Below are 16,861 nucleotides of genomic sequence, written 5' to 3'. Positions count from 1 at the left end.
GCAGCATCTTCGCACCCCTGACATCTGCCTACCAGGGATTACCAGGGAAACCGGGTCCCCATCGTGGGCCAAGGCACCTTCCAGGTGAAGTTCAAGCAGTTCAGCGGGAAACTCCCAGTGACAATGGTCAGCGGCAACCTGCAGAGCCTCCTAGGGCTAGATTGGTTCCAAGCCCTGGGCCTAGAGGTGACCGGTATCAATGCCTTGAAAAACGGCGGCGCTGAAGCCATCTTTAAGGAGTTCGAGGATGTCTTCGGCACCAGTCTGGGTAAGTATGTGGGGACTCCAATTTCCTTTAGTTTGGACCCCAACATAGCCCCAATAAGGCTAAAACCCAGGACAGTACCTTTTGCTCTCCACCCAAAAGTGACAGGAAAATTGACAACCTCGTAGGCCAGGGAATCCTAGAGCCGGTCAATCATGCACGCTGGGAGACCCCTATAATGACACCTGTCAAATCTGATGATTTGGGCACAGCTACCCAAAAGCCCGCCTACCTGTGTGACTACATAACAAGTAGGATTGTTCCATCCAAGAGGGGAGGAGTGATAGATACTTGCTCTAACTTCAGTGGTTTCCACCAAGGTCCTCTGTTCGGGCGGGAACAGAGGTTTAATTCTATTGGTCGAAGGGTCTGACAGCTCCCTATAAAAGGGCTGCTGTCAGACTCAACCTTCGTTGGATTGTTCTCACTTGTTGTAGTTAATAAAGAGCTGTTGTTACTGTTAAGCCTGTGTGTGCCTATCCATTACCCAATCGAACACTAACATTGTTCTGCTTTTACAATGACGACCCTCTGCCCCAAGTTCCTACTGGGTGTAAAAATACTAAGGATACAATAATGGTTAGTTCTTCCATTATTATTATTTTTTGACAATCTCATGGGTTGGGTGAAAAGTTCATATCTTAGTCTTATCTTAGTGTAGAAACAAAGCAAAATACAACACAACTGGAGGTAACCTAAGTTTTTTCTAAGGTCTAAACAAGACATCAGTTTTCCTAAAAAAACAAAAAACAAAAACAGAATTCAATTATTGTGTACTTTCATTCAGCAGTGTTATCTGACTCTTAGATACAACTAAATTAAGAAAACAAGAGCAAATTTCTTTTCTAGATATCCTTAATTTTCTACTGCATGCTTTAACATTTAGTTTATATATACACACAGAGACAAAATAAAAATACATAAAATTATAAATGAAAAAATGCTGGAAAAGACAAAAATGTTTATTTACAATTTATGCCATGATTCATAAATCATCTGATTTATAATTAGTGAATAGTTAAAGTATGTTTGACTTTCCCATGCTTTATAAAGTATGTTTGTCTTTTGATTGTACTGCAAGTCAATTTCTTTAGTACAGAAGTCAATTGCCATGTGGTGAAGATATAAACTTCAAAAAAATATATATCTGAAAATACGAAATTGAGTTAATACATGTAATTGCTTTTTACCCGAAATGTAAAAATCTTTTTTTTTTAAAAAAAGCATTAACTTCATGCATCTCCAATAGCCTAAATGCAACGAGATCATTTCTAAAATAGCATTTCTTGTTGAAAAGGAGGCGACTTAAAAACCTGCCACTATGTGGCGCTGTGAACCAATGCCATTAATCTTCGTTTTGAAAGACAGGCATTTAAGCAAACTGAGCACCATCTTCCTGAAAAAATAAGTTTATTTATATATCCAATGACGACCTGTATCATCCGCCAATATTTATGGAGAAAACAGCCCGAAACTGGCACGTGCAGGGGGCAAACGCTATGTTTTCCCCGCTGGTCTTGCCGAGAAAAGACGCACAACTCCTTCGTTCACTCTTCCAGGTGAGCGTTTCTCCAACTCAGCTTTTAAATGTGTGGACTTCAACTCCCAGAATTCCCCAGCCATCACGTTGAAATTCACGTACCGTATCTTAAAACAGCTGAGTAATCCACCACTATCAAACATTGGACACCGCAACCTTCGCGTTCTGACTTGAACCTTCCGGCTTGCCGTCAACGTTCAGAAAGCTTTCGGGGATCAGATCCCTGGCTTTAGATATCTCGGCCTACCACAGCTACAGAAGCCAACTTTTTCGTTAATTTAGAGCTCTCTTAACTTTTATTACCTGTCACCGCAAGAACTAATACTGCAGCGAGATTTACAGCCGATGTTTTCGAGGGCTGTTCGCCAGTTCCTTATCAATTATCGTTATCAAAGCATTTGTTAGAGACGCCACACTCATTCCTATTCCATTACGGCGAAATGACTCTGCCTCGTTCTAAAATCTATTGTGACAACAGCGACTCCCCTCTTGACCTTGAGAGTTCTCTCTCCGTTATTTATCTCTAGGTCAGACTTCGCGCCGCCCCCTTTTCCCGGCGTTCAATGCGCGAGGAAGAACAGCTGGGGAGGGAGAGAGGGGAAGGCGGTCTTTGAAGCCAGAGGCCCAGGCGGAACCGGGAGCGGCGCCTCATCTTTTCGCTGGCTGAGTTTCTAATGTCATGTCTGGCTGCTCCAGAAACCGGGGATTGGGCCCTTAACGTCCGCCTGGTTCCGTTTCGAGGTGAAAACTTCCGGGGAGGAATCTGACGAAATGACGACGCGCCGCATTATCCGCCAACAGTACCGAGAACTAATTTCTACCGTTCAGCGTAAGTTCCTCCCCCCCTCCCCCATTAGGAGAAAAATGGCGCCAAGTAATCCTGGTTGATCCAGGAAACCGGCCTGGTGGCCTTGGGTCGGTCGCTGCCGCCCAACCCTGTCTGCATGGAGGCGGTGCGTCCTTGGTGCGTCTTCGAGCTTCCTTATTCTCTTGCAGACGTTTCTTTACCCAAACTAGTTAACATCATCAGTGTTAGACTGATGTGTCTTAGGATCGTGCGAGACAAGGGTGCAATACGTAGATGTCTGCTCTTCTCCTGTTTGGGAATCCTTTTTCCTGTTTGGGGAAGATGGATGGGGTGCATTCCAGTCTTGCATCTTTTCCGCCCCCACTTTGCTGTTTGGTTTGGAGATGATGGCGCTTGAGAGCCCCCGCCATTCTGAGATTCCTTTCCCAAATCTTCATTCTTCTAAAGGGATGAAGTCTAAATGCCTCAGTTGCGGGGAGGGTGACCAAATCTTTATTAACATGTATTCTAAATATAAATCTTAATTGTAATCTTTGTGCATCTTGTGCTTCAAGAAGTGGAACTCTTATCTTGCAAATTGGTGTATTGGTTTTAACGGGGTGGCCTTTTTGGTTTGGGTTTCTCAATGATTAAATATGGTTTTTCCCCTGTTTTATTAGAAAACCATGAGATGATGGTGAGCAGCAATAATGATAAATTGACAGAAGCTCTAGAAGATGCAGATAAACTGTTCTCTGGAGGTAGGATGAGAATTATTCCAAAAGCCATTTTTTCAGTGCTTGCTTTTCTATAAATTTCTAGAAGCTTCAAATAAAAAAAAAAAAGAATATGTGTCACATTGCCACTTTAATACATTCAACTTATTCTAGTGAGGAAAATATAAATAATTTTGTTTATTAATAGTGGCTACCTGTATTCTTCAGAAAGCATGAAGTTTAATTTTCTATGGGCCTGAAGTAACTAGAAGAGCCAGCAGAGAGGAAAATTACTTTATTTTCTTAAAATTATTTCCCTGTAATTAAAAGCAATTTAAAATTCAATCTAATATCTTTCCTCTCTAGTGGTTTCTTTCTTTTCTGAAAAGATTTTTTTTATTTTTGGTTCAACACAAACACAACACACACAAAATAATCTTTCATTACATATTGTAGAAGTGTGTCGATTGGTTACAAATAACTTTCGTGCATCTCTTCCACAGTCATTACTTATAATTCATATCACATTGTATATTTTAAATCAAAAATCTTTATATATCTTAACTATCAACATCCCACAATTCTCATTTTATTATAATTGTTTTAACGTCCTTTTGCATAAAATAATCCAAAATTGAAAACACAACCACATAATGACATTTCATTATTTTTTCTAATATCATCCAATAACATTACACCTTTATAACATGTTCTAAGTAAGAATTAATTATGATTGATAACAAAATTTCTAATCCTCTTTTCCAAGTCGCTGTTTACTATTTGTATCCCAATTCCTTTTATTGAGCCAGTACATATACATATATTGTTAAGTATATCCCTTGTCATTTCATTGTTATTATTATAATTGTTATTTATTAATATAGATTCATTCGCTAATTATATCAGGTTTCCTCTCTTCAAACCAACACGTGTGTACCTTGTTATCATCAATTATTTATTTAACTTATCACTAAAGATTACTAAATTACTAATCACTAATCATATTGTAGAAGTGTGTCGATTGGTTACAAATAACTTTCATGCATCTCTTCCACGGTCATTGCTTATAATTCAAATCACATTATGTACCGTATTTATCGGCGTATAACACGCACTTTCCCCCCCGAAAAATAGGGGGCAAATGATGTATGCGTGTTATACGTCGATATGATGTTAAGAAGCCATGTTTTTACAGTTTAATACGGCCCTTTAACAGCCCTCCCTGCTCTATGTAAATGCAGCCCGCCCACGGCAAGCAGAAGACCTTTCAAATTTCTCTCCCACCACCTCCGTTTCGCGCTTTTCCTTTCCCTTTTCCTCCTTCAAGCTCCGTGCTCGCTGGAGGAAAAGGGGAGTGGGGGGGGATTTCCGAGTTCCAAAAGCAGAAGACCTTTCAAATTTCTCTCCCACCACCTCCGTTTCGCGCTTTTCCTTTCCCTTTTCCTCCTTCAAGCTCCGTGCTCGCTGGAGGAAAAGGGGAGTGGGGGAGGGGGGGGATTTCCGAGTTCCAAAAGCAGAAGACCTTTCAAATTTCTCTCCCACCACCTCCGTTTCGCGCTTTTCCTTTCCCTTTTCCTCCTTCAAGCTCCGTGCTCGCTGGAGGAAAAGGGGAGTGGGGGGGGGGGGATTTCTGAGTTCCAAAAGCAAAAGACCTTTCAAATTTCTCTCCCACCACCTCCTTTTCACACTTTTCCTTTCCCTTTTCCTCCTTCAAGCTCCGTGCTCGCTGGAGGAAAAGGGGAGTGGGGGGGGGATTTCTGAGTTCCAAAAGCAGAAGACCTTTCAAATTTCTCTCCCACCACCTCCTTTTCACACTTTTCCTTTCCCTTTTCCTCCTTCAAGCTCCGTGCTCGCTGGAGGAAAAGGGGAGTGGGGGGGGGATTTCCGAGTTCCAAAAGCAGAAGACCTTTCAAATTTCTCTCCCACCACCTCCTTTTCGCGCGCGCACACACAGAGGAAAAGCAGACACGCTGGAGGGAAAGAGGAAAGAAGGCAAGCAGGCAGGAAGGAGGCAGAAGGAAGGAGGGAAGGATGGAACTGGAAGGGAGGCAGGGAAGGAGGGAGGGAGAAAGGAAGGATAGGAGGATAGGGAAAGAGGAAAGAAGGCAGGCAGGCAGAAGGGAGGGAGGTGCAAGGAAGGAAGGAAGCATAGATAAGCAGGAGGGAAAGAAGGCAGGCAGGCAGGAGGAAAGAGGAAGGAGGGAACTGGAAGGGAGGCAGGCAGGAGGAAAGAGGAAGGAGGGAACTGGAAGGGAGGCAGGAAGGAAGGAAAGGAGGAAGGGAGGGTGGAAGGAAGGATAGACAAGTAAGAGGGAAAGGGGAAAGAAAGCATCTGAATGTACTAAACATGAGTCTTCAGGGAAAAGATGCTTCAAAGTTCTTTATTTGAAATTTAATTTTTTTTCCTGAAATTTCCTTCTTAAAATGAAGGTGCGTGTTATACGCCGATAAATACGGTATTTTAAATCAAAAATCTTTATGTATCTTACTATCAACATACCACGTTTCTCATTTGACTGGTTGTTTTAACATCCTTTTGCATGAAATAGTCCAAAATTAAAAACACAACCACATAATAGCATTTCATTAATTATTTCTAATATCATTTAATAACATTACCCCTTTATAGCATGTTCTAACTAAAAATTAATTACGTTTGATAACAAGGTTTCTAATCCTCCTTTCCAAATCGCTGTTTACAATTTATATCCCAATTTCTTTTATTAAACCAGTACATATATAGTTCACTATATCCCTTGTCATTTCATTGTTATTGTTATAGATATTATTTAGTAACAAAAATTCATTTGCTAATTATATCAAATTTCCTCTCATCAAACCAACACGTATGTACCTTATTATCCTCATCAATTATTTATTTAACATAGCACTCTAGAAATTACTAAATTACTAATAACTACTAAAATTAACTAATTTTTTATTATCAACTTTCATATATCAGCCTGTATCCTTCCAGTAATAATACAGTCTTATTTCTTTTGTCATTTGTGGAATTGATTTCTATTTATTTCCTTAATAAATTTTTTGTGGACTTCTCTCCGCAGCTTGTTGCCTGTAACATCATTTAAGTAATCTCGATGCCCTCCATCTGCTATTTTAATCAGCTTATCTTTGGTTGTCAATCTTGCTTCTGAGAAGTTCTTTCCTTAAATCCATCGTTTTTGCTCTTTTTACTTCTTTCATGCCTGGACAGGGGTATAGTTCCTGTCGATCTAATTCCGTTTTCCATACTCCCCTTTTCCCACTTTCAACTATGTTCACTCCACTGGTAAAATAATCAGTTGTCTTGTCTTTATAATCATTTTCCCCTTCAATTTTTGGGACTCTGACCCCATCATTTTTTGCTGTTATAAACTCTATTTTTTCCATCTTCTTCTCAATTCTCTCTGTTATTTCTAATAAATTTTGAATTCCAGGCAAGGTGTTTTGGAAAGTTATTGTTTCTTTTGAATATTGTGCCATTTTGGCAAGCTGGTAGATACTGCCACTCTGGCTTTCAAGGCTTCTTATATTAAATTAGCTTAAGCACAAGTTCATTTATGATCTTCAGAAAAGAAGGTTCTGTTTCTTTTTCTCTCCCACTGCCAGTAATACTTTCAAAGGGCACCTGTAAAAACAATTCGTGCCCTTGCTTTTATCACTTTCCATAAACAAGTTGCCAGGCCTTGAGATACAGTCAGTGAGATCAAAAGGAAAAGGGATTGTTTGCATTGTTTCAAAAACTGAAGCCTCGAGCCTCCAAGTGGCAGTATTGCTTCCCACTCTCTAATGTTATTTCAAACTTAAAAGAAACAGAGTTCTTAAATAGAATTAATAGCAAGTAATAAAAGTCCTTGTTGAAATAAAAAAGACTTTAATCCATAGGTTAAAAAATAAAAATAAAAAATAGAAGAAAAACTGATCCATTCTCTTTTAAAAAAATAGTTGCGAGCACTTCAATCCACAAAGTAAAATTACAAAGAAAAAGAAACACACTATCCAAAGCAATCCAATGTAGGTTAATTTCGCTGCTTATTTTCTTCTGCTTTCGGATTTAACTTTAAAAAATTTTGGGGGGGGCAGTCTTTTCCAAAACAGTAGAGTTTCCTCACCAGATGGACACACTTTCTCTTTCCGCTTCCCTTCCGTTCCGGAGCCATTCCAACTTCATCAGCCTGGGGCTGGACTTTTTGTCGCCGGCTTGAAGAACTTCTCTTGGATCGATCAGGGACTTAATGGTGTCCCTGAGATCAGCAAGACATATTCTTCCTGTTCACTGTCTTTACGGGACAGTTTAGGTGCGATTGAACCACCCAGCGGCAAAAGTATGGGCAGCTGTCTCGGAGCATCGAGAGCACACGTCCGTATCATCGCGACGTTGGCTCCTCCCTCCTAGTGGTTTCTTATGATATGCTACTTTATTTTTGATTGATAGGTATAAGTGTCATTTTTGTTTCATATTTGGTGGGCAGTAAATGTTACATCAAGTGATATAATAAGAATATAAATGATAAAGTATGAAACTCAGAAGGAATAATAGTTTTTATTGTTTTACATATTAATAGAAACCCACAGCATGTTTTTACAAGATAATAATGTAATAATGAACATAGTAATCACACATGGAATAAGCAAGCAATATGCTATGATATGAATGAAAAAAAATGTTACAAGGTAATATCAATAAAGACATAATCTTTGCTGCCTTTTCAACTACAAATGGCTACCTAGTTCTGATTGATAGTGGGCTTTGTTTTGGTTCCTTTTTTAATGACATTGTAGTGCACTTTAGAGACAATCCTTGATTGATAAACCTTGAAGGTTAAGCTTCATGGAGGAACTTATATTAATTTTCAGAATAAGTGAGGGTGAGGGAATTTACTCTTATTTCTTGCTGAAATCCGGTAATGTTTGGAGATAAATTATCAAAAGATACAAATCTGTAATTTTTCAGAGGCTGTTGGGGCTCTGTGGTTCTATCTCTAAAATTGATTTCATTTGGAGAAAAATGAAACTTCTAGTACACCTGCATGTTATTGTTTTTAGCCAGTTAGTAATTGTGTTGCTAATAAGAATATAAGCATGATTGTGAAATGTAATTGTCATTCTTGACACTACTCTTCATTGATTTACCTTGTTATCTTGAAAGGTTTAAAACTTAATTTCTGAAGCTTAGGAAATTTTTTAAAAATTCAGAGCTTGGTGTTTGTGAATCTGAGGCTTGATTCTAAACTTATCCAAGATTTTTTAAAACAAATCTTGTAAAGTGTCAATGCTGCATTGTCATTGCCACAATATTCAATTCAATGTTTTTATATTGTTAAGCTGTTAATATTAAAATAGTCACCAACAAAAATATGCAATTAATTGACCCATACTAAATCAATGTTTTTTATAGATTATTATTTGTATATAGGTAGTCGTCTATAACCATTCATTCAGTGACCATTCTAAGATAGAAAAATATGACTTATGACTATTTTTTATATTTACAACCGTTGTAGCACCTGCATGGTCATGTGATCAAAATTTGAATATTTGGCAACTGGCATGTATTTATGATAGTTGCAGTATCCCGGGGTCACATGAACACCTTTTGTCATAATCTGAGGACCAAGTCAATGGTTAATCTCGAGAAGCAAAGATTCACTTAACAACTGTGTTATTGACAACTACAGTGATTCATTTAATACCTGGCAAGAAAGGTCATAAAATGGAGCAAAACTTAACAACTGCCTTGCTTAGCAATAAAAACTTTGAGCTCAATTGTCATACATCAAGGACTACTATATTGCCAATTATAGATATATCCTATCATAACAGCAAATAATTGGAGGCATATCTTGCTTAGAATTCTCTCAAAAATGCATTTTTCCTTCTTCCAGCCCATTGAATTGTTAACTTACTCTTATTTAGTTAATTTGTGATTGTCAGAAATAACAAGCATTCATCAGAAACTGAATATTAATGAAAATTACATTCTTGTCTTCTATTCCCTTTGAATCTAGCAAAACAATATTGTTCTTCTTTCAAAACAGTATCCTGGGCAAGGGAGGCTGCTTTGGATGCCCAGTTCCTAGTTTTGGCATCAAATATAGGAAAAGAAAAAGCAAATCAGTTACACTCAGATATGACAATATTTGATCCATCTGCATTTGCTGGAGATTTAGTAAGTTGCATGAGCTCTATAGTAATATAAGGCTTTTCTGTTTTATTAAATAGAATTATATATATAATGTTCCCATCAACATTTCATTATAGTAACTCATCATGTATTCGTTGTTTAAATGGGAAATAATATTTTTAGCAAAGCTATTAGCAACATTTAAAGTATACTTAAATATTTCACTCATATAAGCTGAAATATCAGTTTTAGAATCTGAAAGCAAAAAAAGTATGCAGTGCACTTGAAGTCTTTCAGTTCATGGGAACCAGACTCTTATCTTGCTGTTGTATTAATCATACCGGTATATTTTAATAGATGTTAGAACCCCATTGCTTATTTTAAATGCAGGCTGTAACTCTTGGGATATCAGGCTTTATAACCTCTTCTCTGGTTTTATCACACTAACTTCAAATTAGTGAATTATTGCAGCATTGAAAATCAAACTGCAGTATCAAAAATGTAGTGATCCAAATATTTTTTTTATCCTGTAGAATTATTTGGCTGTACTGGGTAATTAGAATTGTAAACCGTGTGTCACAGTTCATTTTTGCTCCATCACCAGTCATGAACCAAAGAAAATTAAAAATTACTGCTGAGGTTTCTTTAGATTTTCATTTTTTTAACCTGGCATCACAGGCCAGACTTGCTAGTAGTTTGGATTTGGGGGGGTGAGGGGAACATATTTGTCTGCTTGTCTTGTATGAAATCATATATTATAGTAGTTAAGGCAATTCAAATAGTTCTTTGTACCACTTCAAAGAGAATTGGCTGCCTCCTCAATTTCAGTTATGTAAATAGTTCTGCATTTTTGGAGATGGTGGTGAGGGGGTGGGGGAACGGTTTGTGCAGGGAGATAACATACACCACATATTTTAAACGGAGTTCCCTGTTTAAAAAAAAACAAGATAAATTGATTAAGATGTATTTTCAGATCAAAGTTGCAATACACTGTAGTATCATTCTGTATAGATTTAAATATAAAGGTAACTTCATAAGCATATTACAAATACCTTCAAAATGTTGTGCACCTTAACATATTTCTTCTTGAATTAAATTCTAATTTTGTATTGTAATTATTTTGTATAAAAATACAAATTGATACCGTAATATATTTCTTCTACAGTTATCACTTATGGGTCTAAATCGTTTGGAAGTAGATGAAAGTGATAGTGAAGAAGAACAGGTTGCTAGTGGATTCTTACCTAATAATGCTTGGCATAAACTTGGTGAAGAAGCAAAAAAATACTTTAGGAGGGCACCAGTTTTCCATTTCATGTGAGTTTATTTGTGGTATCCATCATTCAGTCTGGTACGATAACTTTCACAAGAATTATGCTATAGATTTTTTGTTGCTTGGGACTTAAATAGCCCAATTATAGAATTTTTTGTTTCTTGGGACTTGAATAGCCCAATTAAAGAATCTTGCACATTATAATTTGTCTACTGTTCTCTTTGAGGTTTGTTCTCAGCACTTTGGAAAGCCTCACATATATTTTCTGGAAGTTTTCTGGAATGCCTGAACACTCGTTGAAATGAGCAAGATACCTAGCTTTTATGTTTTTATCTGATTGGACTTGTAAGATTTCTGCAGATAAAGAAACCAAAGACCTTTTATTATATTGTCATTCCTAGCTTCCATGTGACCTACATCAAATGGGTTTGGGGCAAGGAGGTTTCTTGATAGAAAATGCTATTGACCCTAATTTATTCCATAATTGGTATTCTTTCCAAAGTGCTTTAAAGATGTTCTCCTTTTGTTTCCTTTTGTTGCTCTTAGGCAGGGGTCTCCAAGTTTGGGAACTTTAAGACTTGTGGACTTCAACTCCCAGAATTCCCCAGCCAGAATTTTGGGAGTTGAAGTCCACAAGTCTTAAAGTTCCCAAATTCGGAGATCCCTGCTCTTGGGTAATAACATTTTAAAATTTGAAATAAGAGCAAGAAATGTGTATAGTTGAGAGCAACCAGACTAATATTTTGCATTCATATGCATTATTCTGCCATGACTCTAACATCAAAACTTGATTAGGTCTGAAGGCATGAAACTGAAAAAAAATCTTAATCTCTCAGCAGTTCAAACGGGGTGGGGTTTTTTTTGGGGGGGGAGAGGGCTTCTGTTGCATCCTTCTAGTTTCTTGGCCATGTTTGCAAAATTATTATGTCTTCAGATTATTTGGAACGTTACATAAGGAATTAACAATGTTTTCATTGGCTTAGGTTAGGCACATTTACTCCTGATCCTCCTGTTGAAAGGCCACGAATTGAAAGGCAACGAAAGAAGGCAACTTCAGATGGAAACAGAGTAATGCCTGCACAAGTGAGTTACATATGAGAAGTAAAGTCTAATGTTACTTTGGGGATGAGAAACTTCTAGCTGAAATTCATAGCACAGTAACAGAAGAGGACACGTAAATATTTTTTGTTGTTATAACAAAGCTCTAGGATGAATAATGATTTTTTGAAGACGTTTGGTTCTGACATTGTACATTGTAATAGTTACCCCAATAATCTTCTAATATACATACATTGAAAAAAATTGTCCTTTGAAGCAGTTGATTATTGTAATTTGTAAATGGTGCATAAAACTTTAAAGTCAACTTTAAAAGCTTATTCTTTATATAAAAGCTTATTCATATCAGTTGAATTATTTGAGGTCAGTTCAATTTTTGCACATTCTCCTTATCGGTTAGATAAGAGAATGTTTGCATACATCACATATCTATTAGGAAAGAGAAAGAAAATCCTCATCTTCAGATATTTACTCTTTTTAAAAATCATTTCATTTATCCCAGAAATCAAGTTTACATTGATGAAAGTATTGCTGGTTATGAGGAACCATAATAAAGTATGCTTTAAGGAAAACTGCAACATTTTAAAAAGAAATTAAGAATATTATAATGGAAGGGGAAGACTGTTATAACATTGTCATAAAATATAGCTTGTTAAATTAATTCCTTTTTTAGTTAAAGAAAATGGAAGAGTCTCATCAAGAAGCTACTGAAAAGGAAGTAGAACGGATTTTGGGATTCTTACAAGCCTATTACGCAGAAGAGCGTAAGTTAATGGAATTCAGCATTCGCATAGATGCCTCTCTTTCCTTTAAGTATTGTTATGGTGGCTAGGATACGAAGAGTATAAGATCGAGGATGCTATGTCAGAACAAAAATGTTTGCAGAAAAGATCATTTGAAGTTGTAAAGAGATTGTATGCTTCAAACATTTAGCTGTGTTTTTTCTGCAATTAGCTTAATTTTCATTGTGATATTTGTACTGCAAATGCTCAGTTACATTAATTTGGCTCTATATATACATATTCCTCAATCTGATGTTATGATAATACTTTTGTGGAGGAAATTCATTTAGATAGCATATGTCTAAGGTTTGTTAAGAAAATTCAGTTTACATTTCTCATTCTGATGCAGACCATGATTAGACCTACCTTTAAATTTAAAAAAGGAATAGTGAAAACTATTAAATGTGGACTTGGAAATTTTTTCCATTCATAGATGAATTATAGTTAAATGATGTTGAACACAGAAAATAAACTAGAAATAGGCTGAAGGGCTAAATGAATGTATCAATATTAAAAGTATGTTGTTTTTACGTTATAGCTTCTACCCCAATATCCTTCCTTGAGTTTGTGACAGACCCAAATTCTTTCTCACGAACCGTGGAAAATATGTTTCATGTCTCCTTCTTAATAAGGGTAAGGAAAAACAATTTACTCCCTTAATTATAAAAGCAAAATGTATTGTGCCACAAATATAAGCACAAGATTTGGACCCTCCATGTTGGAGGACTGCTAGTTGACTAATTCTTCTTTCATCTCTTATGTAATAGAAATAGTTTGATGTATGTTTATAATTTACTAACCTCACTTTTGTAAATCAGTGGTAATAAATTGATTTTGAAAGAAGCTTGATAATTATAAATAATATATTATGATATTTAGACACTTGAAATATGGATCATGTTTTTTTTTAAAAAAAATCTGATTGGATTTTTTCTTAATGGAAATACGTTGGTTTTAAATCTTACATTTATTTACTATTTAAAAGATTAAAACTGGAACTAATTCCTGAATGACTGGATTTGCTTTTTGTACTAAACCATAACTGAATCGTAGTCTATTTCATATAACTGGTTGTAATCATAAAATTAACTTAATCAAAGTCAAGCAAATAATATGTGGCTAAATTTGTTTATCATTCTTATTGCTGTTGAATTCAGCCCACAAAATATATTTCATATTCCATAACCTGTTTCTGATAGGTTTGCTTTCTTAGGGGTAAATTGAACTTTTTTTTCCTAGGATGGACTTGCAAGAATAAAACTGGATCAAGATAAGCTTCCTATAATAGGTAATGTTGCAATATTTCTAACACTAGGAATTGTTTTAAAATGTCTTTGTCTCTTAATTTGACATATACTTGAATTTATATTGTTTTAATGAAATTGATTTTTTATTTCTTTAAATATAAACATGTGTTCTAAAAATAAAATATTTTCCTAGAACCTTTACGTCCACAAGGAGTAGAAAATTATGAGGATTCTCAAGCACGGAAGCAAGCCGTCATATCAATGAGCTATCAAGAATGGATGGTATAGTTAATTATTTTATTTCCAGAAGTTATTTTAAATATTCCTGAACTGCGTTTTTCTACCTAAAATGCTACAACTATGATTAGCAGATCTATATTATTTAGATCTTAAAAATATGGAAAGGCAATTTCCTGGTTCTGTAATTTTGAAGGGGAAAATATATATTCTTCTTTCAATGTGTATAAGACAGGCTGTTGATCAAAGTAGCAGTGTATTTCATTTATGTATTTTATACAGTCTTCCATCTTTAAAAAAAATTGCAATACATATCCAGAGTTTACATTGTATGGTAAAAATAAATGTTAGTCAGAAGCTCTGTTAACTTGCAATATACATAACTGCATTTAACAGCTTAATATTTTAACTAATGGTGGCTGAAAGTTAGATATGCTTATTAATGCACATTTTTATCTATAATACTATAGATTAAAAGACTTCACATTTTTATTTTCACATAGAATATTGTGGAGATATTTGAAATTTCACAGCCAATGATTCCACCTGTTGCACAGTCACAGACATGAGATGAAGCTGATCTGAATGTAAGGTACTATTTTTTGTTTATTTTTTTTAATATCATTTTTGTTGTTGATATTCAAGCACAATAATTGTTAGTTTGGGCTAACTTGCACTTTATCTATCTTTTGCAGATTTCAACCTCATTCTTTTACACAGGTATCCTCCATAGGTGTTTAAGAACCAGCCTGATCTTGGATGGAAATGAGCTAAACTTTCCTGCTTAAGTATTGCAGATTTGCTTGAATAAGTGGAATGCATCCAGTTTTTCTAAATAACAATGTTGTATTATACAACATATTGTACATTATTTATTTGCTGTAACAGCAAATTAGTTTCATTGTAGCTTTTATATTCTGAATCGGCTTTGTCTTATTACACATTCATTTGGTCAACATTATGTTGTTTGAATTTATATTTCACTTTTCCATAAAGCAAAAAGTTATCTAACAATACAAACAAAATATGATACATCTCAGTAAAGAAGACATTTGATCAGTCTTCAGAGGTGGAAAGAGTTTCCAGGGGAGTTTGCTCTGTATTTTGGAGTGATGCAGAACATGCCTTCTTTTATGTGCCTGAAAAAGACTGTGTTAAAGATCCTTTTTAAATTAATCTTTAATGTCCAAGGAGATTCATATTGAGAGACAGAGATAGTTGTGCCTAAAACCATTTAAATGTTAAAGGACTAGAATGGTACTCTCCCAGTTCCTTTATGTTGCAGCAGTATGTGTTAATTATATCTTAGTTCGGGAGAATATGCACTTTTATAGATCTTATTTATAGTTCCATAGATTTTGAACCACATTATTTGTGAATGGTGGTGTAGAGAAGAAAAATGGGGAGTGGAAATGCAAGACCAAGAAGAAAGAAAGGCTGAGAAGAGAAGTGTACCAGGCGCTCTACTTCATAGAATGTACTTTCCTAGTTGAAATATTTTGTTTTCCTCCATCATACCATTTGGGTGTAATTCTGCATTTAACATAAGGATTCAAATGTTTATGGTGAAAAGAAGGATGAAGTAGAATGTTGTTGAGAAGTGGCTTACAAGAACAAAGTTATTTGTGGATGTCACTCCATATTATTGAAACTTTGGCAGAAGCAACCACTTGGAATTAAACACTTTGATACACTTTTGCAATGGGTTGTATGTTTAAGATTAACAATTTCAAATGTTTCTGTAGTCATTTTTGAGTTGCGCAAGCTTGTTAACCTTTACAGAATAATGAATACAAATATTAAATACAGATGATAACATAGAAGCTTTGCCTTTGAAAATACTTTTTGGACTAAAGGTACAGTCTAGTAGATGCTGGTAAACTACCCTGCACCTTATAAATTACTCTTTTATAAGTATTTTCTTGGAAAGCTGCATGAGGTAACAAAGTGTAGTGGTATTATAGCTGATACCCAAAATAGGTGAAGCTGAATTAATTGTTAACTTATAAAATTCTATGGTATTCTTCCATTCCTAGCATATATTATTCCATTACTAGATTTTTAATATGCATATGGGCATCATACAAATTAAACGTAATATAAATGCATCAAGGAGATTTATTTTTGAATCCAAATGAGCAGATTTTAGACAGTTGTAGTCTGACTGCATTAATAAATGCCAATGAACATGCAGTCTTAATAAATTAATTTTAGGGTCCAGTTTTAGTTTGCAAACCTTGCTGGCAAAGTCCTGTGACTTGTTGATGTGATGGGTGGTATTGCCGATTAGAAGAGCTGATTAGGTGGTTAGATATTTCACAGCATTGTAGGTGACAATTGATGCTGCTGAAAATCCTTCCATCCCCCCCCCCCCCCAATCCATTCAGAACTGAAGAAGATTCTTGGATGAGAAGTGAAACATTTTCAAAGAACAAGAGAGTCCAGCTGTCTCTTGAAAAAATACCTTTAATCATATACTACTGTTATTTAATGAATACAAATTGTGCTCAACGTAGGAGTAATTGAGCAAGGAATACCAGTTGTAAATTGTAACAGTCATTAAGTGGGTCATCATGTGATCATGCCTGATTTTACGACCTTTTTTGCATGGTCTTTAAGTGAATGGATGTTATTTTGCTGGAAACTGAAATTAAACACAAGTTAACAGCAAAAAATGTAAATTCTGGTCATGATGAGGGTGCTGTAAATAGCTGTAAATGCAGGCCAGTTGCCATGTTCCCAAAATGACCTTGGGGTGGGGCAGTGAGAATTTTGAATCGGATTGTAAATACCTTTGGAAGTGGGGCTTGTAACTTTTTTGTAAGTCGAGGACT

General features: G+C 35.8%; 1 protein-coding gene across 5 annotated transcripts; it reads left to right on the top strand.

Annotated features, from left to right (window-relative positions):
* The first annotated feature begins 1,493 nt into the window (after nt 1-1,493).
* NSMCE4A (NSE4 homolog A, SMC5-SMC6 complex component) lies at nt 1,494-15,850 on the top strand. Of its 5 annotated transcripts, none has more exons than XM_081955679.1 (11): nt 1,494-2,634; nt 3,273-3,353; nt 9,347-9,477; nt 10,598-10,749; nt 11,689-11,788; nt 12,435-12,525; nt 13,082-13,176; nt 13,783-13,831; nt 13,984-14,072; nt 14,531-14,614; nt 14,723-15,850. In XM_081955679.1, exons 1-10 carry the CDS (start codon nt 2,577-2,579, stop codon nt 14,594-14,596), a joined length of 912 nt encoding a protein of 303 aa, XP_081811805.1. In that variant the 5' UTR covers nt 1,494-2,576; the 3' UTR covers nt 14,597-14,614; nt 14,723-15,850. The 5 variants fall into 5 exon arrangements, with proteins under 5 accessions (XP_081811805.1, XP_081811804.1, XP_081811803.1 ...); XM_081955678.1 differs by having other exon boundaries at nt 1,495-2,634; nt 9,317-9,477; nt 14,531-14,619; XM_081955677.1 differs by having other exon boundaries at nt 1,498-2,634; nt 9,317-9,477.
* Nucleotides 15,851-16,861: the final 1,011 nt, after the last annotated feature.

Source organism: Natrix helvetica (genome assembly GCF_964273705.1).
Source record: "Natrix helvetica genome assembly, chromosome: 5".
Taxonomy (NCBI): domain Eukaryota; kingdom Metazoa; phylum Chordata; class Lepidosauria; order Squamata; family Natricidae; genus Natrix; species Natrix helvetica.
Note: the sequence above shows the minus strand (reverse complement) of the source record. Positions and strands in the feature narration are given on the sequence as shown.

Bases quoted from the DNA above. Each gene is read 5' to 3' on its own strand.
- NSMCE4A (XM_081955678.1), top strand. From the start codon at position 2,577: ATGACGACGCGCCGCATTATCCGCCAACAGTACCGAGAACTAATTTCT. The intron at 9,478-10,597 runs GTAAGTTGCATG...TTTCTTCTACAG, and splicing joins CTGCATTTGCTGGAGATTTA to TTATCACTTATGGGTCTAAA. The intron at 14,073-14,530 runs GTATAGTTAATT...ATTTTCACATAG, and splicing joins TGAGCTATCAAGAATGGATG to AATATTGTGGAGATATTTGA.